General features: G+C 53.3%; 1 protein-coding gene across 2 annotated transcripts in view; it reads left to right on the top strand.

The window, feature by feature from the left end:
• v (Tryptophan 2,3-dioxygenase vermilion) overlaps positions 1 to 26,662 on the top strand; it is a 51,545-nt gene extending 24,883 nt beyond the window's left edge. For both annotated transcript variants that reach the window (XM_037230468.1, XM_037230465.1), the window contains exons 7-10: positions 19,448 to 19,617; positions 24,310 to 24,389; positions 24,692 to 24,798; positions 25,647 to 26,662. In XM_037230468.1, the coding sequence (XP_037086363.1) occupies positions 19,448 to 19,617; positions 24,310 to 24,389; positions 24,692 to 24,798; positions 25,647 to 25,847 (558 nt within the window). In that variant the 3' untranslated portion in view covers positions 25,848 to 26,662. The remainder of the gene's footprint in view (positions 1 to 19,447; positions 19,618 to 24,309; positions 24,390 to 24,691; positions 24,799 to 25,646) is intronic.
• Positions 26,663 to 26,817: the final 155 nt, after the last annotated feature.

Genomic DNA, 26,817 nt, shown 5'->3' with positions numbered 1-26,817 from the left:
ATGGGCCTGTCTTCCTAAATCGTATTAGCCTTTAAGGTTGCATGCATCCATAATTCAGGAGCTATGCTCATCGGAGCCATGTCTGGATTGAATGCGTCGAAAGTTGCAGCATAATCTGTTAGTCATATGGCATCTGTCTGTCTATGAATCACCCTTCACTGTGTAACCTGGGGTTTCAAGCTGCTGCCTTCCTTATGGACCCTGTGTGAAGGAAGGCGACATTCCCGAATATGGCAGCACCCATACTGCTGGTCCAACATCCGGTGTTTCATCCCATCACCGCCGCGGGTGGTCAGCTTAGCAAAGCGTTGTAAAAGCGCAGCAGTTGCGTCGTTCAGAATCCATCATAGCTGAAAAGATGCGTTCAGTTTTCAAGCGTTCACCTCGTTTTAGAAGCAAAAACATTGAAGACTTCATAGGTGGACCGAAATGGACCAGAAACGACAAGCTCTTGGCGGTTTATTTCATATATCAATGGCAAGAGCTACCCAGGTGGCGCATTCGTGAGGAACTGGCCACCATGACACGGTATGGGAATGTCATACGCTTGACAGAAAGTGACGCCGTTGTGGATGAGGTGAAACATAGTGTCATGGTCAACTCACTAAAATTTCACACTCCGTGCTTTTGTCATCATTCAATTAGGGCAGCATATGTAATTTTGTTACATGTCCGCATCTTAAGTACTCTGTAACTTAAAGCACACTTATTGTACGCCAAAAGAAGCCTTTCAGCGAGTAAGTCTGTTATTCTTCAGTCCCGTCAGTCATCTCCATTGGAATCTGCTAAGGCTGGTGACCATTCTTCAGGTTGTCATTCTTCAGTCTCGTCAGACATCTCCATCGGAATCTGCTATAGGCTGGTGACTGGCCCTATCACGTTGTTATTCTTCAGTCTCGTCAGTCATCTCCATCGGAATCTGCTATAGGCTGGCGACCGGCCCTATCACGTCATTCTTCAGTCTCGTCAGACATCTCCATCGGAATCTGCTATAGGCTGGTGACCGGCCCTATCACGTTGTTATTCTTCAGTCTCGTCAGTCATCTCCATCGGAAACTGCTATAGGCTGGCGACCGGCCCTATCACGTCATTATTCAGTCTCGTCGGTCATCTCCATCGGAATCTGCTATAGGCTGGTGACCGGCCCTATCACGTTGTTATTCTTCAGCCTCGTCAGTCATCTCCATCGGAATCTGCTAAAAGCTGGTGACCGGCCCTATCACGTTAGTAGTTCCTTCAGTGACAACGCGGTTATTTAAACTGGTCTACTTGTTCGCCGGAAGATCACGCCCAGGGTTTAGTACGTGTTTTACCTCACCGGTCCATTTTAGCGGATATTCTCATTGTTAGAACAGCCTCCTCCACTTCATCTCTGTCGCCAGGAGATAAAACGTCCATAGCTATAGGTGCTGAGGCAGCTAATTATGACAAAGCCATAATCTGTCCCGGAAAAATCATGCCAAGTGTTCGGCTACAGTCCATTTTTTACAGCTGTTAGGCGATTTTTGCAAAATTTTCACCGGTACAAGAAATTCCACAGTGCAATTTGTTGCATGATTGCCATCACACCTGATAGTGAATCCCTGTTGCTTCTGCTACTCTGAAGTCGCAGCACGGCGCGTCCGATCCTTGCAGTGCACGTATTGTGGTTGACACAGCAGCCTTGATCCGGGTGGCTGTCCCAGCGTTCGCGGTCGCCCCTCATTGCGGTCCCCTTACGTCATCGAGACAGCTGACGCGCCCGCTGTCGGCTGACGAAGCGGCGGCGACAGCCAGCGTCACATTAGCCGCCGTACACCGGCGCTGGTATCGATCTCGGATCACGACAGCTGCGTTGGGGCTTTGGTCTGCACCCGCCACTTGCGGTTTGCAGAAAAAAAACAGTGCAAAGCAGACGGAGATGAAACTGCGTGTGATGCATACATGCATACAGTAACGTCGAAGAGGGCACCGAGCCATTAAGAGTTCTGTGCCGATGCCGTCTCCGGTTGAAAGGCCATGCAATAAAACGACACTCAAATCTGAATTCAAGCTCGACCAGTCGTCCCGCTTACAAAAAGGCAATTCACTCGCGCATAAAACACTGGCTTGGAGTCGACAACATCGCGCGGCCGCCCGCCGGACAGCGCTACGACCTCTTAAAGGTCCCTATGACCGCTAGCCTCAGCCACCAACCGGGGGAGCGCCGCAGCTCCGCAACAGCTTCCCGGCGGGTGGGTGGTCGTCGATGGCCCTGAAGAGAAACCTCGAACTGGCAGGTGAGAGCCTTGAGCCCGTTGGTGCAGCGGGCTCCAGACGACGGTTTCATGTCGTGCAGCCTGGGGTGGTCGGCGGCGCGAGCCAGACCAAACAGGCTCGCGCGTTCGGGGCGCACCGCGTGGCCCAGCTGCTGCAGCCGGGTCACATAAAACACGTGCAGACGCATCAAGTAGGGCGTTTGGCGCGGGTCGGCGAGTTGAGACGGGTATACGACCAAAGCAGCCAGCCGCCCCGCAAGCAGAAATATTGGGGCGTTTTCCGCAATTGTTTTTGTTTTTCTAGTTGCGACATAGGCACATGTAGCCCATAGCAGTGAATGAAGTCAAATGCCCAATGATGTGTGCTTAACTGGAAGATAGGATTGTCGTTTCGTTTAAAAGGACTCATCGACGTCTGTGCTGAAGTGCGTTTGTCAGGTCCCGAGATGCACTGGATCATATATTTTATCTACGTGCACCTGCACTTCTGTTTACAAGGCCATCGTTTTGCACGGGAGGCTACAGAAGACGCCACGTCCAAAAAGCGTAGCTGTTTTTTCTGATGTGTTAGACACAGACGCAGGACCTATCGTGTTATGGGGTCTTTGTGGAGCTCTAACCCCTCAAAAATTTGGGGAAATTTAGCACTTGGCGCACGGTGGCATACGGAAAGAAATAATCCCAACTACCTTTGAGCTCCCCACTCCCAATCCTGGAAAACCTTCTGCACCCATGGTTCCAGGCAATGTAAGGATTGTCATGTATACTACGATGCCCAGGTCAAGTGAATCGAAGTGCATGAATGCAGGCGCATGCGCGCAACTTGATATTCCTATGGTAGAAGCGCCGCGTGCCGGTTGCGTGTTTGTTTGGCTCGCGTGCAAGGAATAGTTCAATTGCCCTTTAATTCGGACCTGAATCACTCTGTGGGTCGATTTCGTGCGCTGATTCAGATTCACAATACCGTGTTCGGGCTACGAAAAGTGGGTCTGGGCATTATTCATTCGAAAAACAGACATAATTTTGTTTTGTTGTGCGATCTTTTGGAGCTAGCCGACCAGGAATGCGTGTTCGAGCAGCGTGGGTTTTTCTGAAAGTTTTACACAAAAAACACATGCGGTGCTGAACAAAAAAGTAAAAGAACTCGATCCTGATATCAAAGTTAATATTTCGTCTATAATCTGCCCTCGACCACATTTGGTGCGCCGTTGTGAAAACTCAAGCATTTGAAATGACCGTTCCGTTCCTTGGGAAGGTGATGGATCTGCAGAACACTTTTGGTTCCTATGGTGTTTGACCCGTGATACATTTGATAATCATCACCATTATTGCGACGTAACTTCTCGCACCAAATATGGTGAGGTAACCGGAACGTAGCTGATTTCGGTGCTCGCGTAACAATGCCGGATAAATAATGTGCTTGCACGTTTATATTTGCTGCAAGTGCCCCAAGTCAAGTAAGCCAGTACCTTAGCGCCAGTCACTGGACAGGATTTTGATTTGTATGAATACATGTACTTTTATTTGATATTATGTTAACATGATATTTTACTGCGTGGAACGCCCCAGTGACGCAATGAATGTTACCGCCACGTGGATGGAACCAAAACTTACGCGAATGAATCTGGTCGCCTTTGGGAGACACGCAAGAAGATATTATGACTGCGATGGACTATTCCTCTTCTGCGAGCATGGCAGGCAGATGTGCTGACGCCTAGCATTCGGGCATAGATTGATAAATAACGAGGCTTGAGAATCGGTTTGTCAGTGCGCTTGGCAAGGCTTGGCAATTTGCATCCGGAATTAATTGCGTGTGGTGACCGTGATCAAAAGATTATCAAATGTGCAAATGTTTGTACTAGGCATCAGTCAAAGTAGGCCGAGCTTCATATCTGTACGGTTTCAATGAAGCAATCTGTCACGGCTTAGGCCACAACGTGGTTTAGTAAAACTGGCCTGGGGAAAGGATGACAATGACCGATTTTTTGCCCGATTCATCCAAAACTGGTGAATGAACGGTTCGCACATGATAGCGTGTGCCTGTCTACCAACACTAACCCACACTTTTGCTAGCAAGGTTGTCCTTTTTCTCTCCCGTTAGAATAATAAGTTCTGTGTCGCTGCAACACCGGGTCGTTGAGGTCTGGAACGGTCCTTGTTATTCAAACCGCCGTGAACTGTCAACCAGTGGCGGCAAAAAACTCCCTTTCAGAAAGCTTGACGGCCGACGAAGCGGGCCGGGCCGGCCGGGGCACTCGTGAAAGTGTTGCCTTATTGCCCATGACGTTCGCTTTGTATGCGGCCCCACTTAAAAGTATGTCATTTGTTTAACAAATATCCACGTAAAAGTCGGCGCTTTTATGTCCACTCTATTTCCCGAGATTTTTGCATATGACGTCGCCCTTATGTGTCTGAGTATAGCATGTCATATTTCCTGTAAAATGCTCGCAATTATGAACGTCTTCCAAGGTCGGCAGATGACTAGTGATAAGCTTATTGCTACGGACGGAAAAAAACATACACTTCGACCACAGCAAGGAATGCGTGCGAGTGCAAAGCAATCATAACTTGGCAAGAACTGACCTCCAAACCGGTTGTTGGTGTCAGACAGACAGATGGATACCTGTAGGACGTAATAAGCGACAAATGCTTCGTCCGTCGCCCGCCACCCACCACCCACCGAAATTTCAGCAAATCGATTCCGATTTATTTCAGTGCGCATATGAATTCGGTCAGTTACCGACTGTGTGTTTTATGCGTGCCCTTGCGTTCGCTTTTTCGTTGACATATTTTTTGGTGGATAGCGAAAAGAAGGATTGTGGTAAATGGCTGCTCACAAGCGGTGGTTATTCATGTCGCGGGTGATGCGCTGGGAAGACACCAGGCCAAATGTTCATTTGTGAGAGGTACAGAGAGGAAAGCCCATCAGTTCGGCTGCCACGAAAATGCTCCCCCTGAGTAAACCTCAGTCACAATTCCAAACGGCATGAATGCGTCAACTTTTTTGCATAACAAGACGCGGATAGCGCATTAGGAAGAGGAAAAGTGGGATATAACACCTTTTATAATGTCGTCAGTCCTGGGTGTCACCCTGCGTCCCATGCTGTTTGACTGCGCTTCTTAAAGATGGGACTTCAATCAGAGAAATTTAAGCATACTGAACACAACAGAAATGTTATTTGGGGAGGAAATCTGCTTTTGGTGCACCCGCATCCCATTCCAACGCTTTCGATAGAGGTTCGTCTTTTGTCTAGATGACGTGTCATATACAAAAATGGTTTATTACAGAATGAAAACGATCAGCGTTATTAGGCCAACGTATATTGGTGACGAATGCGGGAATATCCAGTCCTGGTTGGCCGATTTGGCCTCGGTAGGAATGAGGCCCCAGTTTAACTCTAGGAATGCGACAAGTGGATTGCTCATATTCCTTTCCTCAGAATCCTCCATGTCTTCAAAATCCAAAAGCAAGTTCGTTCAAAAATAGCTTTTCAATAAATAGACAACTTCCGTAGGTCAACATGCCCCGAGTTCACGATATGGTTTCGTAGCGTTTGCCAACGTTCCCTACCCCCACTCCTATGCCCGCCACCCGCCGCCAGCCCGCCGAAGCCCCCCGCCGTTCGGTCACCCTGTCCCGCCCAGCGCCCGATCCTCGCTCCACACCTCGACAGCTCAGGCGCACGCGCGGCCCGTCTGGCCGCGGCGGAGCGCGCGGTCCGTCCGGCCGCCGCGGCCGGGCCAGGAGCGGCGCGGCAGCGGCGGCCGGCGGCGGCCGGGGAGCGCCAGCGGCGCTGGCGGGCCTCCGCTGCCGCCAAACCGGCCGGGCCGGGCCGCATGTCTGCCAGTGATCGGCCGGCGTCTCTGCGGAGCCCGGCTCGGTCCAGCGCCCGGCGGCTGACCGCTACAGCGACCGGTAGCGGTCGCAGCAATGTGCAGCTGCAGCACCGGGACACGCCCCGCGGCGCGCCCGCGTGGCACGCTCGTGCAAACGCATGCGTGGCGGAACGAGCGGGCGGGACCCTCTGAATCGCGAGGCGATTCGGGCGCGCGGGGCGTCCTCATGCGCGTGTACCGCCATGTTCCGGATGTGTTTTGAAGTCTTGCGCTCATTCAGGGGAGATTAGATCTTGACCATTAGCCGGCGACCATCTATCAACGTGCCTGTTGTGAGTGGTAGGTATGTAGCACGGTGCCGCCCGAGCTCAGCGGCGCAGTCGGCCACCGACCGGACTTACATCGAAAAAACGGGTTCGAATCCTGATTACCGGAGAATCTTTTCATCGGCCAGATTAATACGACCGCCGAAAGCTCGCGCCGTTAATGAATATTCCACGTGCTGGGTTATTCAACGGTAGTCACGCCTTCTGAATTGTTGCACACCCTGCTCGGATGCGTTTTGGCGGCTGTTTGTTCGTTTGTTTCGTCATCGCTGGTTTCGCGGCTCACATTTTTTGATTGATAGTCTAACCATCGAATGTTGTCGCTGCCCGCAAAGCCTGTGAGTGAGGTGAACCTGAGTCTTGCCTGTTCGCTTCACACATACGCTGACGCGCGGACCAGTCACCGAACTACTCGCATGGACCATAACCTGCGCCCCAGCGGTGCGCACGGCGGCAGGACTGCGGTCCCTTGCAAACCGAGCGGTGTCTCTCATCAATGAGTTGCCCGTGGTTGTTCGGCGACTGAATTCAGCAAGTTCTATGCCCGCTGTCAGGTCATTTTTTTGCGTGATAGGGTAGCCTCATTCTGCTTATGCGTGCACGGTTTTATGAGTTCTTATCCCTTATCACTTTCTGTTGTTTTTTAAATACTTTTGGTGGATATCTCTCAGGCTAATGACACATAATAGTCACATATGTATGTGGAGGGTCAGCTGATGTCAAATACAAACCAGGCTACCATACTGATGTCCTTGTCAGTGGACCAAGTCGACCCTCCCACCTGCTCTCAGTGTGCTCACCTCGCGATCGTCAGCCGCGGAGCTGTACAGGACTCGCCAGTGCTCGATACAATTATTCGCAGCTACCACGTCAGCCGCAACACCTCGGCAAACGCCACTTCGCAACTCGGAGTCTTGGCCCGATGTTTTGCCGCCTAGCCCTTACCCCCCACCCCCCCCTCTGCCTGCACGGTTGCTAAGGCGTCACGTCAGATTCAAGCGAGTTCCGAGCTTAGCAGCAGCGGCGAACGCCGGCTTCTCAGGCTGGGCCAATCACAGCCTGCAGCACCGGCCAGGATGTCGGACCCACGACTCCCATGTGATCGACCGACCCACGTACTCCCCTCATGATCGACCAGACACGACTCCCCTCTGATCGCCAGACCCACGACTCCCTTGACCGATCGCCCGACCCCCGACCCACAACTCCCCTGCTGATCGCCCGACCCACGACTCCCCTGCTGATCGCCGAACCCATGACTCCCTGCTGATCGCCCGACCCACGACTCCTCCGATAATCGCCTGACCCACGACTCCTGCTGATCGCCCGTCCCATGAATCCCCTGCTGATCGCCCGACTCATGACTCCCTGCTGGATCGCCCGACCCACAACTCCCCTGCTGATTGCCCGACCCACGACTCCTGCCGATCGCCCGACCCCATGACTCCCCTACTGATCGCCCAACTCATGGCCCCTCTACTGATCGCTCAAAGTCAGAGATTATCGCATCTCGCTCGGCAGCCGTGATCGGAGCCGGCATACCAAGCAGCCGCGAGGCATTCCGGTCGCCAGCAGTTGACCCGAAACGGCGAGAGCGGCTAGCGTTTGCAGGATTCCTGAGTTGTGCAGCGTCGCAGCCCAGTTCACATAACAGAGGCACATTGAATCTGAAGCCTGGCTCAGCTGCTGACGCTCGCGGCTTCGTAATGATCCGAACATCCGGTCGGTGACCTCTCTTCGGCCGCTGCAGGCTCTATGGAGATTCGCGGTAAATATACAGATGTAAGTTTGCAGACATCAGTAAGGATAAAGGAAACGTGAAGCAGCCGCCAAGCGCGTCGAATAGCATCTTTGGTATTCGAATGGTGCTTAATTTGATGTTTTAACACCGTTATATGTTTCAGTTCTGACAGTAATTCGCCCCCCCCCCCCCCCCATTGCCCAGACGCTGAACCGGATAGTGATGCAGGATCTTAGACCTGCCGACAGCCTACGGTGCGGAGCCCAATGGGGCACCAGTCGCACCATATCTTCGGTATTAGAAATACTGACGACCTGCCATGAATGGCTGTCATGAACCAGTCGCGTTCACGTTCAGATGCGACGGGGGGCGGCCGTCTCCGATACACAGCTTCCCACACAGCTACAGTACCGCTACACAGCTATCCGGCTGGAGTTCCGGTCCGACGCTATTACAGCCAGTCGTTGGCCTGTTGACAGGCGGGCGGCGCGATGTGGCGGTCGGCCGCTGTGTGGGGCGCACCCTCGCAGCTGCACCTCACCGTGTCTCTGGCTGGGCCGGAGGCCGGTGTCTGGAACCCGTCAGTTGGGGCCAGACCCCCCCCCCCCCCCCCAGAGGCCGTGACCCTCACTCCCCGCCGGCGGCAACAGCGCCGGCTCATGAGGTCGACCATCGTGGGGAGTGGGTGCCCTCAGCTGTAGACCAGGGTGGGGTTATTCTGGCGCCGGTCGCTGTCGGGCTGAGGCAGAATGCCTCCAGTGTGAGAGGTGCCGTGCTTATCCGGTGTGAGGGGATTTCCTACCACCTTGGCCAGAAACGGACCAAGGACTGATGCTCGTTGTATTTACTTATGGCATCTCATCACCATAAGTATGAGCATATATGTGCACATTATTCACCACCACTGAAAACTCAGTTCGGTCGACGTCATTTGACGTCACGTGCAGGGGCTGTATGGCAAGACTGCGAACTGTTAACGGTAAAACCATACCAGATATAGTTCATGGTTTTTCCATGCCTCCTGCTCCACGTACCCTTAAGCGGGGCTGAACAAAGTGTAGTGGGAGGCCACATTCGCCGAAAACATGGGCGCTTAGCTGTCTTTTGCGACTTTCCTGCTGATATGGATTTGATATGAGGGTTTGGACATTGATCGTGTGGTGCTTACTTTTGAGACATTGCTTAGTATCGATAAGAGTGTGTCTTTTAGGAGGAGAAAACCGTGAGTTGGCGTAATACTACGCAAACCCATCCATATGCAGCTGGCGGCCTGCAGTAAACGCTTGCTCGCGGCCAGTCACCCGCGTCACTTGTTTGCAGTGAACGCCTGCTCGCGGCCAGCCACCTGTGTCGCTTGGTTGCAGTGAACGCTTGCTCGTGGCCTGTCACCCGCGTCGCTCGTTTGCAGTGAACGCCTGCTCGCGGCCAGCCACCTGCGTCCGCTTGTTTGCAGTGAACGTCTGCTCGTGGCCTGTCATCTGTGTCTCTTGTTTGTGGCCCAAAATCGGTAGGTAGGCCGGATTCGTGCATGGACAAGCACGCACAAGACATGTACGCGCGAAACACGAGAATGGTCGCCGACAGATTGAGTAGTCGATAAAAAGCCATCTGGAGCTGACGCGCGCGCCGATAGCTGACGAATTCTTAAACAGGTCACGTTGAACAACGTCCGAAATGAGGACAGACGCTGTGTAACCAAACAGGGAGCCAGTACTCGTAAACAGCGCATGTAGGCATAAAGTGCCATGAGGCACAGACTGCTTATCTTACGTCCGAGTACAGTTCAGTCGGCGTGGCAGCGCCGTTAATCGTGACTTGTCCCGCTACCTCAAGAGTTATGAACGTCAGGCTCGTAGCCATGTCAGCAAGGTGGACCCAGATGAGCCGACGACGGCGGACAGAAGAATAGTGGGGTCCCATGGCGGAGCACATTTGAGGTTTTATTCGGCACTGGTACTAAAACCTCCACCACCGTCCACGTGCGGCCTATTGCATGAATTAGGGATACAGGCCAAGCACAGCCCCCCCCCCCCCATCACCCAAGGGAGTCACCTGCCGATGAATGAACTCCGGCCCGCCGGTCCGTGCCACCCCCTCCCGGTCTCACGGTGAGGCCCCACCGCTGCCCACGCGCTACCCGACGTCGGTTTCACACAGGGGCTCCTGGTAACCGGAGTGGCCGGGGGTAATCGGAGTAGGCGGACCCTAGAGCCGGGCGCCACCGGTCACGCGGCCGAAGCCACAGCCGGACGGGCGCACCACAGACAACGCTCGCGCGGCCGCAGGTCACCTGGCCAGCCGCCGGACACGTGATCGGAAGGGGTTTAGAAGTCGGGGGAATGCGATGGTAGGCGAATGGTGGTCGGACGGGGAAGCAATGAAGCTGGTTCCACTCGCCAATGGCCAGAACGCTGTTGTCGGTATGGTGGAATGAATGAAAAACCGCTTGATTGGATAATCATTCGGATAAAAAGGTTGGCAGTTCGCCGCCAAAAGCGTGCGGTGGTGGCATCCGAGATGGCGAGGCGAACACTGAAGTAACGCATTACATTGCGGTAGCGGCATGCATTCGCCGCGCTTGCAGTGTGGTGAGTCTCTGAAGACTACAACGGTGGCCTACTTCCATTTAACATCGTGCGGCACGTCTCCAGCGGATAGCTCTGGGACGGCCTGCGGTCGCGTGGCATGCTGGTCAGATTTTTTGGGAGAAGAGGCAACGGCGCTTTCAACATCTCAGATCAGTTGGTGGCGCACTCGTGACCCGCCTGAAGCGTGGACGATTCAGCGCGAGTCCGGCGGTAAGGCGCCGACTTGCCGCACATAATCGTAGGTGGACGTTCTACCAACTGAACTCAGTAGTTCTCATTACGCTTGCTGACGTAGCCATTGCGCTCTCAGAATTAGACTGCCAGTCTTGTAGGATTAGACGCGAGTGCAAATCGGATCTGCATGAGTTGGGTCTGTGCCAAACAGACGTTAATATTTTTTGAAGCACTCGAACTCGATGATGACCGAATTACGTGGGTAATTTGGAAAATGGGTCAACACTCGGAAAGGCTTTTGAAAGGTCCACAGAATGAGGGTCTCTTTCCTGATTCACAGGTTCCGAGTTCTAAAATAGGACAACACAATATAAACTCCGTTCCCTGTCAACTTTTGCAGTTGATTAACATGTTATGTCTGCTGTGCTGGCCGATAAGTGACTGAACCGTGCGACCAGGCATCGTTTGACGGCCTCATCAGGCAACAGAATAAGACTGAGCAAGTCAATATGCTGCGACATACAAACTGATGCCAAATTGAACTGACGTGAGTCCGGCGAAAAGATGGTAAGTCACGAGCTACAAAACTACGAAAAGTACAAGAAAATAAAAGATCGTGGGAGTCACTGGGTTTTTAAATTGTATCTGTGTGACGTCCTCCAGGGGCCGGGGGTCGATGCTACTGCTTCGTAGGGAAGCCTATCTGGAAGAGGCACCGGCGGCCAACACGTGACTCTCCTACCCCAGCCGCAGGCAAACAGGCGGTGCCGTGACTCTGACTCTGACTCTGACTCGCGCTCTCGCCGCACCCGACTGACAACATGCCTCCGTCGCCAGCAATGGCGAGGCTGCGGGTGCGGAGAAGGGCGAGAACTACTGGACCTACCTGCACCTGGACAAGATCCTGTCGGCGCAGGCGCTGAAGAGCGGCGCAGCCGGCGCCGTCGTTCACGACGAGCATCTCTTCATCATCGTGCACCAAGGTTAGACCCGCGCCCGCCTCCCGGCACAAGGTCAGGCCCGCGCCTGCCGCCGAGCCTCCTGGCACAAAGCCAGGCCCGCGCCTGCCGCCGGGCCTCCTGGCACAAAGCCAGGCTTGCGCCTGCCGCCGGGCCTCCTGGCACAAAGCCAGGCCCGCGCCTGCCGCCGGGGCTCCCGGCGCAAGCGGCGCTGTTTGCAGGTCGAAGTCGCACACCAAACCGTGTTCAATGCCGCTGTTATGCCTTGCTGAATGTTCGGAGTGAACGGAGTGATGCAGTGCCATCTAGGCGAGGACGGAAGACATCCGTTGATAGCTCTCTGCCATTTGAAAAGATAAAGGTGGGGCGAGACGGGCAGCAAGCCTGAAATGACGCGGGGTGCAAGCTATCGCTAGTACCGCGCGCCGGCATCACGTTGCTGAGATTGTCCAATAAGCCGGGAGGTTCGTACAATGGATATAGTCACGGTCTCTGCCTCATGGTTGTATGTGCGTCGGTGGCGAAGCAAGGTGACGCGCTTCGCGATATTTGTATGGCCTGCATGTCTTAGCATTTCCTTGTTTTGGTGCGTTTAACGACGTTGGATGTTTCAGCATACGAGCTGTGGTTCAAGCAGATCATTTATGAAATCGATTCAGTTCGTCAGCTGTTCATGACAGAGGTAAGATAGTATGCATGTGTCTAATGCAACTGTTGCCCAAAGCCAGGCTGATCGTCCCTTGAAAAGCATGGGATATCGATGCCGTTGGGTGAACAAAGTTCTCTCCATTTTCCTGTTTATTGCACGGTGAATAAGGCTATTAATGCTGTGACATCACTGTGTGATGCATGAAGTCAGTACAAACAGCAATAAATTCGGAGTATAATATGATGATAAAACGAAATGGAATTACGCGGATCTAAAGAACGAAATTGTATTTAAGAATGCTTACGTGAAAACTTATAGTTTTATTTCGCAAATCCTGCGACCTTGCAATAGCAACCTTTGCAACCTTGCAAAGATTCTACCCACTCGCGTATATCCATTAGTTCTCGGAGAACCCGTCGCCGCCTCGCTTAGTAACCAGCAGTTCGACGGCTAAAGACAATCATGTGAGCGAAACCAGTTAGTGACGCCTCCTCCATGATGGCATTCGTCGGCATGTTACCGCCGGGCAAAGCAGCGTTGCATATCGCGATGCCCCTGACGTTATCTCCTTCATGGTTTGCTGGGTGCCCGCGAGCGACGGTGTGGCGTCTGGACCAGCAGGCCGGCCCCACAGTTCTCGGCAAAGCCTTACGTAACGGTGCCGGCGCCGGGCGGAGTTGACGTGCACACCTCTGCAGTCAAGCATCAGGCGGAAGCCGATCTAAATCCGTTTGGGAGCAGCCGTTTGCGTGTCATTTCACAATTAAACCAGGGCTATCGCCTTAAAATATAAAAGGCCGCATGAGAAAAAGAGAAAAGGTGCCAAGAGGTGAATAGTGCGCGAATTATTCTGAACGCAATCTGACGAATGGCCCTCATGCTCTGTGGGCACGCGGTGTGCACCAAAATGAAAATGCTTTAAAATGCATGCAGCAAACGTACGTCGAGCATCGGCTCCATCCCAACGTAACATTTCTTCTGTCGGACGTGACGGGGTTTCCATGCACGGCGGCGTCTGAGCGCCGAGAAACGTTACGTAAGTGTGATTCGGGGCGGGCCGTTGCCCTGCACATACGTGGCCATTGTCTGTCAGCGTGCACCTCGCAAGGAGCATAACCAAGGCTGGCGCTCAGGGCCGTCCCCGCTGACACGTGCCCCACCCCGCCGTCCACTGGCACTCAGGGCCGTCCCGCTGACACGTGCCCCACCCCGCCGTCCACTGGCACTCAGGGCCGTCCCCGCTGACACGTGCCCCACCCCGCCGTCCACTGGCGCTCAGGGCCACCCAGGCTGACACGTGTCCCACCCCGCCGTCCACTGGCGCTTAGGGCCGTCCCCGTTGACACGTGTCCCGCCGCACCGTCCGCTGGCGCACAGGGCCGTCCCCGCTGACACGTGCCCCACCCCGCCGTCCACTGGTGTTCAGAGCCGCCCAGGCTGACACGTGTCCCGCCGCACCGTGCACCGCCAGAGGACGCGCTCACCAAGGGCAGCTGGCTCCAGACATACCGCCGTGGCGGTCAAGACGATCTGATTCCTGCCCAGCTGGGTAACGTGCATGCGTGGTTCTTCAGCTGCACTGCAGCTGTGTTGTTTTCGATCCGTCTATCCGGTGGCTGTGTTTGAAAAGTGTTTTATCCGGGACATTCTGTGCCGTGTTTATTTGGGACATTCTGCATTGCGAGTGTGAGAGTGATCAAAACACACACACCACTGATGTCCCGAGCATTTACACGTGGCCGGGCGGCAGGTTGAATGCTCTTCGCTCAGATGGGGTCAATTTGAACCCCCTGAGATCTCAGAAGCTAAGGGAGTTAGAGACACCAAATCCACAGAGTGTGTTGGGCAGAATGTGATTCCATTTGTGTCAAAATTTGATGGTCCTTGGTCATGACCTTCAGGATCAAATAGAACAAACAAGGTCAAACCCTAGATTGGTGTCTGTAGTGCCCCAGATCCTAAATACCTGTCCTAAGCAAAAGATCACTGGTGTTGATTTGAGGTCAGTGACCTCGTTTGACCTTTCACAGGTCATGTTGGCCAAAACAATACAGGACTGCTGTAAGTTTTGCACTCGAATTTAGCGTCAAAGATTACATTAGGCAGCACGTCCCTAAAAACAGAATGCTGCCCGGGTCACTTTAGGTCAGCGACCTATTCTGACCTTGAATAGGTCTAGGAATATGCATAATGTGGGTCCTGTTATCAACGAATTCAAAATGAGCACCAGAATTTACTCCATACAATACGCTCTAGAGTAATAAAGCAGGTGGGTTTTGAGTTCGATCTGACCTTTATACCTGGCCCAAGGTCAAAGGAATCTGCTCATTCAGTCGTTGTGCTGTCTAAGAAACTATCTCAGATATGTTTCGTGTTGTCCGTATATTGAGTTGCGAAGAAGTTTAAGTAATAGCATGCTTCGTGTTGTCAATATGTTGTATTGCCTAAATATTGTGTTGCCAAAAACTGTCTCAAAAATGCTTCCACTAACGCTTCGTCGCTGTATCACATTGAACAATTCCCTGGAAACTGTCATCGCTGAATCCATGGCCTGATTTGACTAATGTCGTAGGTCAGCGACCTTTTAAGGTGCGTCTAAGTTTTGGATCCCGAACGATCCGCTATTAAATTGTCTTCAACTATGCAAATTCCATCCGAACGTGCCTTAAGGTTCCATACAGAAATAACGTGCCTTAAAATGTCTCATGCAGACTAGCTTCAGGTCGCCCAGGTTTGTTTCAAAAGTTTTTTATTGAAAGAAACCATTCAAGCACAGCATGCATTGGTTCAATATTACAAATAGCTGGACTGTAACTGAAACTTTATATGAAAAGCAAATGCCATCGTGACATATTGTAATGAACTCTTAAATTTTGTCTCTCTAATGACAGTTTTTGTCGTCAAGCCAGCGCAAGTCACTGTCGTTCTGCTCCCACTATCTGGATGCTTTTGAGTGCTGACTTGCATTTTGGGCATGACTCAAAAACAAGTTTTCGGATAAGCTTCCTGCACAGCCTCGCCCACGGAAATGGTGACACGTTGTCTGAGCCGCACAGATTATGTCGTTTGCGTAACTGCGTCGGTGAAATTCATTTAGAAGGAACAGACGGTTTCCGCGCGCTTCGTCGCACAAAATGGCGACGCTCTGACCGCTGGAAACGCTGCCAGCGGCGTGGCGTTGACTCGTGTCTCAACAATATGATGAAGATATCGCATAAGATTTCAAAGCTAATTAAAACACTCCTATGTCACTCAGACGCACTGCCCACGTAATGTTTGGTGCGATTCCACGACCTCAAGACATGATCACTTCGGCAAGTTGTGGTTTCCGCCTGCTTCCCTGTGCAAAGAAACGACACCGTTGTCGTCGGCATAGCACCGCCTCCAGCCACATAACATCGATTTGCATCTCAATGATCGGCCGTGTGCACCGCTTAGGCTCTTTTAAGTTTGCCATGTCGTCCCTGTTGAAGTTGCTTAATGCTTGCGTCAATTGGCATGCACTGCTCATGAGCACGTTACCATTCATCGCTGCTCGAGCCTTGCGGCATGCTGTCGACGGCACGGCATTTGCACCGCTTGTTTCTCACAAATAGACGATAAGTACCTTCCTACTGAATTCGAAAGTTTGCCTCGTGCACGCCCTGCGACCAACACTGGTATGTGACGGGCGTGGACTGGCGTCGTGAAAAGTCACGAAAGTTGAGCCCGTCGTGTGCGCAAAGTCACGGTAATCCCTACAGCTGTATGTGCTGTGCGCGTGCTGCTCAGATGCGCGGAGACAGACAGACAAGGATAAATGTACTGGCAGAAATTGGCGAATTTGATAATATGATTGGTACATGTATGAATACTGTTAACATTTTTTTATCATTAATAAAATTATTGATTATTATGGTATACCATATAGCATAATATCTAATTGATATTGGTGGTATTAATGTAATGGCAATTGATGTACGATAAATTGGTATATATATATACATATCATAATTGATGCGATTTGATAGTGAGTCCCTGATCGCAACAGCAAATACGTAATAGGCATGTTTTGTCGGCGGTGTGGGATGCCGCCCGCCTGTGTGTGCGTGCACGTTTATACCAGTCTCAGAGCGTCTGGCGACTGTCCTGTTGGAATGTTTACATAACAGGAGGCCTGATCTGCTCACTGTCAGCCGAGAACACGACATAATGCCTGCTTTGGGTCGGCTTCACTGCACAGTTCTGCTCCACAGCTTTGGTGTTTGCAGAAATGCCGTTAATCATGGCTCTGACGTGAGCGTGTGCTGGGTGCGATAGTTGTGGCATGGCCGTGGTGGACGTAAACTTGTGTAAACCTGGCAATTTTTTGCGCTTTGAAACGTCGCCACGATTGTCTCCGTCGATCCCTTGATTTTAGCACCGGTTCTATCTTTCAGAAGCTCAACGAACGAAGGATGCTGGACATAATCAAGCAAACCAACAGAGTTGTTTTGATATTGAAGGTATGATGAAATGCGGCTGATATATATATATATATATATATATATATATATATATATATATATATATATATATATATGTACAGCTGATACGTTAAGGCCTACCAGCAATTGTTTCAAGTCGCACATCATTGGTGAGACACTTCAAGTAGCAAGTAGCGACCCGTTTTCGGAAAATCTGATTGCTAGCAATGGCTCCTTATTTGATCCGCTGAATGTCGTGACTTGTTATCGGCCTGTAGTTAACGAGGGTCCATAACATTGGCACATTGATGACAAATAGTAAAACAACATGTCCAAATTCATCGGCTTCGGCGTACGGCGAAATTTTACTCCACTGTCCCTATTGGAATATGACGAATTCAAAATTGTCGCCAATATTTAGAAATGATGCGGCAATTTGGAGCGGAAGCCAGACGAAGCTTATGTTCAATCGGTGGGCATACAGTTAATCTGAGATCAGGGTTTCATGAGAGCACGTCCCTGTGAGATTCTGTTGTGCCTTATATCAAAGTTTGGCGCCCCTTTTATCAAGGTTTGGCGCCGGGCACGCGATACAACTGTGCCACTTTAGTGATTGATCGCTCTGCACGCTTTAATCGCTATCGATGGCGTGGAGCTATTTCTTCAGTGTTTTTAGGCATTCCGTCACCGTGCCCGTGTTGGCATGGTGTCAACAGAACCTGACTGGTTAAATTATTATTTATGACTCACTGAGGGATTTTGTACCACTATGCAAAAGTCATCAATCTGTTCCACCGTAAATGCGAGCTTTGGGCCTGAGTACCTGCCCCTGGCCGTGTCATGAATATCTGCCCCTAACGACACCGTTCTCCTGTTCTCACACAGTTTTCTTGTTCTAACGCTGTCCTCCGCTATAGCTGCTGGTGGGCCAGATCGAGATCCTGGAGACGATGACTCCCCTGGACTTCCTGGACTTCCGTGACCACCTTAGCACGGCATCGGGATTCCAGAGCCTGCAGTTTAGACTGCTGGAGAACAAGCTTGGGCTGAAGAAGGTGAGGTTTGTGTGCGGTTTTTGTGTGATGTCAGTTTCTTCATGGCATCGAGAACCAGTTGTGTATGTTTGTTTAGTTTTTCTTGCGTTTTCTGGCATCTCTTGACATATGATTCCATGGAAAGATCTGATCTGTTTCGTACTGGGTCCTGGATTGTACTGTCGCGGTAGTCATACGCTACGGAGTCTTTAGATTCGTCGTGCTTTTCTTTCGCGACAGATGCCCAGGTACGGAGTGTGCGTCTCCGGGCTTTCTGATCTGGAGGACCGACCTTGCGGTCCCACTTGGGGCTTCTGATCCGCTTTTGCTTGGTTGTACCTATTTCAAACACCTTGACGCTTAGCCACGGTTTTTTGTTTATGTCTTAGGGAGTGCCCGCCAGGGCTGTCATTTGTGGTAGATGTTAGGCCATGATTGCGTCGCGTTCCCGCTTCAGAAAAAATAATCAAAGGGTCCGTTCTGGCTACCTGCACGCCGTTGATGGCCACCTTGCAAAAGAGCTCTGCTTATACATACAATAGGTGTTGTCCTTTCCCCAAAGCCGGACACACGGCCTTGGGAGTATGGCTGTAACCTGTCATGTCGCGCGCCAAGTGGTGTCAGCCGCGGCGTCTGGCTCTGGCGCGCGCTGGCGGCGGGACCGTCGTCACCCACCGCGGCCGCACCCTGCTCGCAGGAGTGCCGAGTCAAGACCAAGTCGGACTACTCGGCGCCGTACCACGACCACCCGGAGCTGATGGAGCAGATCCGCGACTCCGAGGAGCAGCCGTCGCTGGCGGCGCTCGTCGAACGCTGGCTCGAGCGTACGCCGGGTATCTCCGCCAAGGGCTTCAACTTCTGGGACCGCTTCCAGGGTGCCGTTAAGGCCATGCTGAACGACGAACTGAAGGCCGCCCAAGTACGTGCCCTGCAGAATGGTCTTGCTCTGGTTAGGCCACCTCGATCCTAGGATCCCGCAAGAGTGGGTACAGTGTTGAACCCCAGAGAGGGAGTGACCAAAGACCAAATACGGAATAATCATCTCAAGACAAGTCGTGAAGAGATGTAGTATTTTTTTTATTTCACCGTCTAGGGGCGGTGTTTCGCGGTCCCTTTTCTCTTAATCTACACGCCTGTGTAGTGAAGTTACGTAGCTTAAACTTGTGATGAATTAAACCTCCAGCATTGCAATACGTCCGCGCTCATCCAGTCCGGTCATCCGTTCGGCCCTATTTGTTCCAAGTTCACTGCGTGTCGACAGCACTGTGTCGGCAGCGGCGATAACGCCAGGCCCTTGCCATTGTGACATCTCGCACCCGAGTGTGTGGCGGCCACCCGAGTGTGTAGCGGCCACCCGAGTGTGTAGCGGCCACCCGAGTGTGTAGCGGCCACCCGAGTGTGGGATGGCCGCCCGTCCAATGTTTTCGCTGGTGGCTGACGCTGTGCTGGTCGCGTAGGCGGTCGCCAACGAGGCGCAGCGAAAGGAGGAGGTCGAGGCCGTCAACCGCCGCTCCGTCCTCTTCGACTCCATCTTCGACGTGAAGCTGCACGACGCACTGCGCGCGCGCGGTGAACGCCGCTGGTCCCACGTGGCCTTCCAGGGCGCCCTCATGATCTCTTTCTACAGGTGAGAGGTCGCAGCCCCGGCACGTGACTTGAGCCTTTTCATTTGACCTTTGGGTTGCCTTCGTCATCCCCTACAGATGAGCGCGGATCCGTGCAAATGACTCGGAATGATCCCGCGTGATCTTCCAGGGCGCCCTCATGACTCCGTCTGTCATAGCGGCTGATGGCCAACGGCCGGACAGGTGTAAGGGTGATGGCCCACGATCTGAAAAAACACATTTACTAGCCATGTTTATTCCTACCCATGAAAAGAGGCAGTCAGCTTACGTTACGTGGCTGATGAAGCCGTGGAACATGTAAAGTGCCGTTTAAGCAGTCTAAGTCCATCAGACTTAGCACTCAAACTTACCAGTGGCGGCCGCATAACTTTGAGACCTCACAAACGCCTTTGCCGTGACAGGCATATCCCACAGTTTTGCTGACACGACAGCGAGATCGCATGTCATCATTTCTAGGCATAATCATCTGAAACAGCAGGTGTTCCAAATCATTTCACGCCAAAACCTTGTTGAAAACATTATCATTGTTCATGAGCATTTTACGCCTGACCTTATCGTGGGTGGCCCGTGATTTGAGGTGATACCAAGGTGCGCAATTCCGCATTCCAAGCCCCGCGTTTCCACCAGGAAGTTCTGCGAGCTCTCTCTGCAAGGTCGCTGTTAGGCATGCGCGCAGAAGGAGGCCTAACCGGAACCGTATTCATCCGACCCACTCTCGTGGGCGCGGTGGAAGACATCGCACACCACATCCTGAAGCTTGCGCGCAGTAGGAGGCCGAATCGGGACCAGAGTCATGCGACCCACTCCCGTGGGCGCGATGGAAGACATCGCACACTGCATCCTGAAGCTTGCGCCACTGCTCATTACCGCCATGGCATGAAGCAACCTGGTCTGGAAAGTGTAAACCAGCTCACGCAACACTGCAAACATTGCGTACAATATACTCTGTATATTTTCTCAGCCAGCGCTTCAAGCATAAGCACCGACGTACTCGCGTAATCGTGCCGCGTCATATTCGTGCGCATTTTTATCCGCGCTCGTGGCGACTGCAAGCCAAGCGACAGACGTGGACAAAGCCGTGGCGCGTTCGTGACCACACGACCACATGCCGCGGACTGGCCGGTCTGATCGCATCTCAGGTTTTTCAAACCACCGTTGGACATGGCTGATGTTGGGTCAGAAAATTCCGCAGGGGGCGACTGGCCTATTGAGAAACGGCTGCCGCTATCTTTTCAATCTGGCAACGCGGCGGCAACGGTCTAGCAACGGCATCCTCGCCGCGCTGACTTCGGCCGGCGAGAGTGACGCGGTTACCCCGGCGCCCCGTCTTATGGCCGGGCGTGGACGTGTCGCTCCGCTGAGTCACTTGCACGGCGTCGTCAGGAGGCCATTGCGGGGCGGCCCGGTCGGCGCCCAGTTAGCGGTACTCACTGCTGGCGGCGCTTCATTTCGACTGGCCTTGCCAGACAAACAAGCCACAGAAGCTTGTGGGCTTGTGAAGCAAGAGGCATCACGCTACCACGTACATTTCTCGTTTCTCCTGACGTGAACCGGGGACACCCGTCACTGGCCTGCGGGGAGGCAGGGGGGGGGGGGCCGTCTCCCAGCCCTGGCTCGGTCACTCCTGCGGTCGGACTTCGGCCGGCCGGCCCCCGGCCAGGCCCGCCGCCCGTATCGCGTGTTGGCGGGTCGACCAATCAGCGCGCAGCTCGCTGGAGGCGAGGCCGCCCTGGCCCACCGCCGGCCGGTAAACACCGCCCGACTGTCCAAAAGGCTGACAACGCGCGCCATATCCAGGCGGAGGCAACAAGAACCGGTCGGGCGCCTGCGTGGTGGGGGATGGCGCCGTCGGCGGTATGGAAATGCGCATGTGTGTGTTACACGGTTCGTGGTATGGGCCACCAGTTTGAGGAGCGGCGTTTTTAAGGGCGGTGATGCGTGCTGTCCGGTTCCTACGGGCAGCTCGCGTCTGGCTGAGCTTTTAACCACCCCTAACCATGACAACGCACGCATCCGCATGGCGCATACAGTGACGCACGCAAGATCTGACGCAGCGGGGTGTTTAGTAGTCGTCGTCGTTCTTGTCGCTCTTGAGAAGTCGCTCTTGCGGAAGACATCTCATTCGACACCCTGCCCATCACTTTGAAAGTAATTTATTTTATTGGTCCCGTTTTTCCAGTGTGTGAGTTTCATGATTTTTGCGGCGCACTAAGTTGCCAAAATGTGTGATAAATGTTGTTAGAGCTGGAGACACTTTATTGAGACAAAAAAAAGAGAACATGGTGCCTTTTTCCCGCGAGTTGAACGAAACGGCATACAGTGGCTTTGACTTATCCCGTATGGCGTTTTCCACAGTGGCTTCTCGGAGCGCACTCGGGCTGTGGGAAGCGCAGTATCACATGTTCTATGGTGACGCACTGGTTCGAATGTCAACCAGTGCGCTTCTTGGAAATGGGCATTTGCCGCCCGCTGGGCCAGTCACAGATGTCTTTGTTGTATGAGGGTTATCATGACAACGGTGGTCGCGACAACTGTAGGGAAGAAGCGTAGTGTTGTTACAAGGCCCTGACTGCGTAACTTGGACTCGAAAATAATCAAAATTGATATAATTGTGCAAGATCATTATGTCTTGACGCTGCTGCAGTGGCATTGCCTTATGCCATTATCAGACGTTACTGGTTCTGAGGTTTCACTAGAGTATGTGTTTGAAATATGTCCCAAATGCCTCCGTTTAAGACGGGTGCGAACGAAACAGTGGTGTGTTTACGGGGTGCAGGGCTAGGGAGGGGGATGGAGCAGCGGCGCATGGTACTATGTCGTGTCCAGTTTTAAATGACGATTGGGGGTGCCGTATACGGGCGCGAAACCGGCCAAGGCTAGTATCTGCAACTGTAATGTAATGCGTCAAGGCTTGCAACGAACTCAAAGTAGAGAAAACGTGAATCTGCCATCATTCTAGCGCTTATCCTGCAGCTCAGAGCTCAACAGAGGAAAGGTCTCTTTCCCTGCCGACCTTTTCTCGCCTTGCTCTGTCTGCTTATTAATGACTTGGCTGCGCTCCAGCGCTGTTCTCCCCGCCACTCTGTCGCTCCCCGTCTGGCTTCACTGGATCGGGCTGAAAAGAAAGTCACCTTGTGCCGGACCCCCAGACCCCCGGTCACATCGGAGTGGCGGGGAGAGAGCTGCTGACGCCGGCGCCAAGCGAGCAGTTCGGGTGCCGCGTACACGCTCCCTGTCAATCTCTGCCGGAGACGATACCCAGTGTGTGGCCCCTGCCCGCACGGGGAGGGCGTGGCAGCGTTGTTGGGATGAGTCGGGCGGCAGCAAGCCCGCGGCGCTGAAGCTCGGGCTCGGTCCATGGTCGCCTTGCTCTCACAGGGTGAGCCGCGATGATTATCTGCCGGCGCCACATAACGGTCATGTAAGCGACCGGGGGTGAAGGTCCGCAAATGGTTGGAGCGAGGCTTAGCAGGGAGAGTTGGCAAAATACACTGAATACAGGTTCCTCCTGAATTTGACGCACTTCCCTCTCAAAACTGGGGGCTGGAACCCCCCCCCCCCCCACACACACACACTCGTATAACCGGCTATTTCCTCTCAGTCGCGTGGGATCGAAAAAATGTATCTGTTAATGTGGTACCCTCCCTTAGCACCCACCACGTGATTTAGCCAGGTACACACTTCGCTGATGAGAGACCACGTCACCGTGGTCTGCATGCCGTGTCTCAGCATTTTTGTGCGCATGTAAATAAATAAATTATCCCTCTCCCCTCTCTCTCCCTCCCTCTATCTTTTTTTCTCTCTCTCTCTGTGTCCCTGTCCCTGTCCCTGTCCCTGTCCCTGTCCCTGTCCCTGTCCCTGTCCCTGTCCCTGTCCCTGTCCCTGTCCCTGTCCCTGTCCCTGTCCCTGTCCCTGTCCCTGTCCCTGTCCCTGTCCCTGTCCCTGTCCCTGTCCCTGTCCCTGTCCCTGTCCCTGTCCCTGTCCCTGTCCCTGTCCCTGTCCCTGTCCTCCTGTCCCTGTCCCTGTCCCTGTCCCTGTCCCTGTCCCCCTCTGTCCCTGTCCCTGTCCCTGTCCCTGTCCCTGTCCCTGTCCCTGTCCCTGTCCCTGTCCCTGTCCCGTCCATGTCCCTGTCCCTGTCCCTGTCCCTGTCCCTGTCCCTGTCCCTGTCCCTGTCTCTGTCTCTGTCTCTGTCTCTGTCTCTGTCTCTGTCTCTGTCTCTGTCTCTGTCTCTGTCTCCGTCTCTGTCTCCGTCTCCGTCTCCGTCTCCGTCTCCGTCTCCGTCTCCGTCTCCGTCTCCGTCTCTGTCTCTGTCTCTGTCTCTGTCTCTGTCTCTGTCTCTGTCTCTGTCTCTGTCTCTGTCTCCGTCTCTGTCTCTGTCTCTGTCTCTGTCTCCGTCTCCGTCTCCGTCTCCGTCTCCGTCTCCGTCTCCGTCTCCGTCTCCGTCTCCGTCTATGTCTATGTCTATGTCTATGTCTTACTCAAACGCTCTCTGCTCCATATCTGCGAGTCGGCGGAGTGGTGGCAGTGGAGTATGCGTGGGTTCACGAAATCACTTACTGGCGTGCTAAATATCACCGCTGTGTGATGTTTCACCTTCCAGCGGCGCTGGGTGTGATCCGCCCTGCGTGTTCTTGACCAATTTCAACTTTGCTCTGTGCCCGCTGCTCTACAACTTCACGAGGCTCTGTCGGCAGGATGGAGCCACGCTTCAACCAACCCTATCAGCTGATCAATCTACTCATGGACATCGATGAGCTGCTCATCAAATGGAGAAGTAAGTTCCGCGGCCACGGAACGAACAACCTTAATTGCTTGATTTGCATGCCTTAAGCCGGCTACATACGCATCCAACTAGGATTTATGTGACCCAACGTCTTGTGTCTTTTTTGCCATGCTGATTGTGTGCCAGACATTTTTGAGCCAGACAAACCGGATGGAATAGACGGACCGGATTCAGACAGACCGCAGGCAGACCAAACCGGGCAGGTAGAGGACGTACCGCACCAGAGGTTGCCGAATCCCTCAGCGCCGCGCCTTGGTCGTGCGGTCGGGCGCGTGACAGCCGTCCGTTCGCAGATAACCACGTGCAGATCGTGCAGCGCATGATCGGCTCGCAGCAGGTGGGCACGGGCGGCTCGTCCGGCTACCAGTACCTGCGCGCCACCGTCAGCGACCGCTACAAGGTACCGCCGCCGGCCCCGCGCCGCGTGAGGCCGCGCTGCGCACTGGTTCACGAATCTGCCGCGCCGGCTCCCGTCTCGTCCGCCCATGCCTGTGTGTCCCATCGACATTCGGTCTGGATGGTTTTTGCACAAGGGAAATTATTCTTACTGGTTTATGACATCTGATTCTTACTACTGACATCATACGGTGTCAGTGCTGCCTGCGGACTGCACCATTGTCAGACACTCACTTTTAAGTTGGATAACCCTCTTACGCCTATCTGAGCCTTTATTTGCCCAAATTTCGGTGTAAGTCGTTCGGGCCTACCTCAAATTGGAAGAGATGAGAAATATGCTATGTGACACAGCAAACGCTTTTAGACTGGGTGGACCCAGAGCACAGCTTGCACTCGCTGAGATGTTTTCAGTCTCGAAATCACCAGTGTCTTGCTTGTGAAGTTAAGTGTGGATTCCATAGCCAGCCTGAGATGAGTATCTTAGCTTTGAGTCTCAGATTTTCCGGTACCTGAAACCCATTGCAAATTTACATATATATATATATATATATATATATATATATATATTTATTTATTTATTTATTTATGTATTATAAAAATATTGGTGTTCTAAGATCCAGGATTGATATCGAATATTTAAGTAGTGAGTTTATTGGATCCCGAAAAGAAGACTTCTCAGATCGGGACCCTTTTCGAATTTCGAGTATTGTGAAAAGTCAGCATCCGCCCTGACTGGGCCTTCATCGCATAGCCTGTGTTCTTTCCGGTTCCACGAGCATCATCGTGCTGTTGGCACATGCTGCTGCTGGCAGCATGACAGAGCCGCTCCATAAGGCTGTCTTCCGCCGGCAGGTGTTCCTGGACCTGTTCAATCTGTCGACGTTCCTGATACCGCGCCAGTACGTGCCACCGCTCAGCCGCGCCATGCAGTTCCGGCTCTCCCACTCCATCTCGATGGGCACGAGCGAGGCGCACGAGTTCCTCTGCGACGCCGGGCGCGACGACGACTCGAGCAGCGAGGAGGCAGAGAGCGCGCCGGGCCCGGTGTCGTAGCCGGCCGGCCGCGCGCGGGCGGGCAGCACCGTGGCGCGCGCTGGCGTCCGGCCGCCGCCACCGCCGCCGCCGCCCCGCCACCATCGCCGCCGCCGACCCGCGGTCGGGCTCGGTGGCACATCCGCCGACGCGGGCGCCCCGTCGGGACCAACTGACCACCCGCGACAGCAGACGTTGGTGACAGGAGAGGTTACGGTTTGAGTTCTGCTGCATCGGGCACAAACGCCCTCGTACGCGTACGCACGGACGCAGTTACACGGCCACTTACGCGGGCACAATACGCATGCACACAGATATGCACCATCGGTAGGCATGGCAATCTGTGCCCCCTGGGAAGCGTCTTCCATTGTGCGCGGTGTGTTACAGGCATACAGTCCTGGCATGTCAGCGCATCTTGCGGCTCTCACGGCCTGCATCTTTATGACAGAGCCTAGTGGGATGACGGTGTGTGACAGCGGCCGGCTATTGGCGAAGGTGTGCCCCGCGATGCATAACAGCGGCTGCCTATCGGCGTAGGTGTGTTCCCGCGGTGTGCGCGTGTGTGTGGACGGGGCGCTCATGCGCCTACCTGTCGCCGTATAGACTTAGTGGACTGAGTTTGTGTGGTCCTATCACTGATAATTTGCGCCCCATCCCTAACATTTCACGCTGGATTCGTTCTGATGCAATGTGTTATGTTCGAACCTGGCAATTCAGTATTCGTATCGGAGGGCGCTTCGGGTTATCGAAAACATTCGCAATGGTGCTACCAGCTGGCATGAATTTCCATGCACATACTATGATGCGCATTTTGGTAATACAATCGTTGAGGGTGACCGAGTTTTGTTTGCCTTTTTTACCGGACGTAATGCATTCCTGCTCCTAACGTAGATCCTGCGTCAGGCTGAAGTTGGATTGCGGCAAGACGTTTTGGTGAATCTTTTGAGCTCCTTTCACTCTTGAGGATAAGCTCATATGGAGCTATTGAGCA

Source organism: Pollicipes pollicipes, unplaced genomic scaffold (genome assembly GCF_011947565.3).
Source record: "Pollicipes pollicipes isolate AB1234 unplaced genomic scaffold, Ppol_2.1 Scaffold_6686;HRSCAF=7923_pilon_pilon_pilon, whole genome shotgun sequence".
NCBI lineage: Eukaryota > Metazoa > Arthropoda > Thecostraca > Pollicipedomorpha > Pollicipedidae > Pollicipes > Pollicipes pollicipes.
The sequence above is the reverse complement of the archived record's forward strand: the minus strand, read 5'-3'. Positions and strand labels throughout refer to the sequence as shown.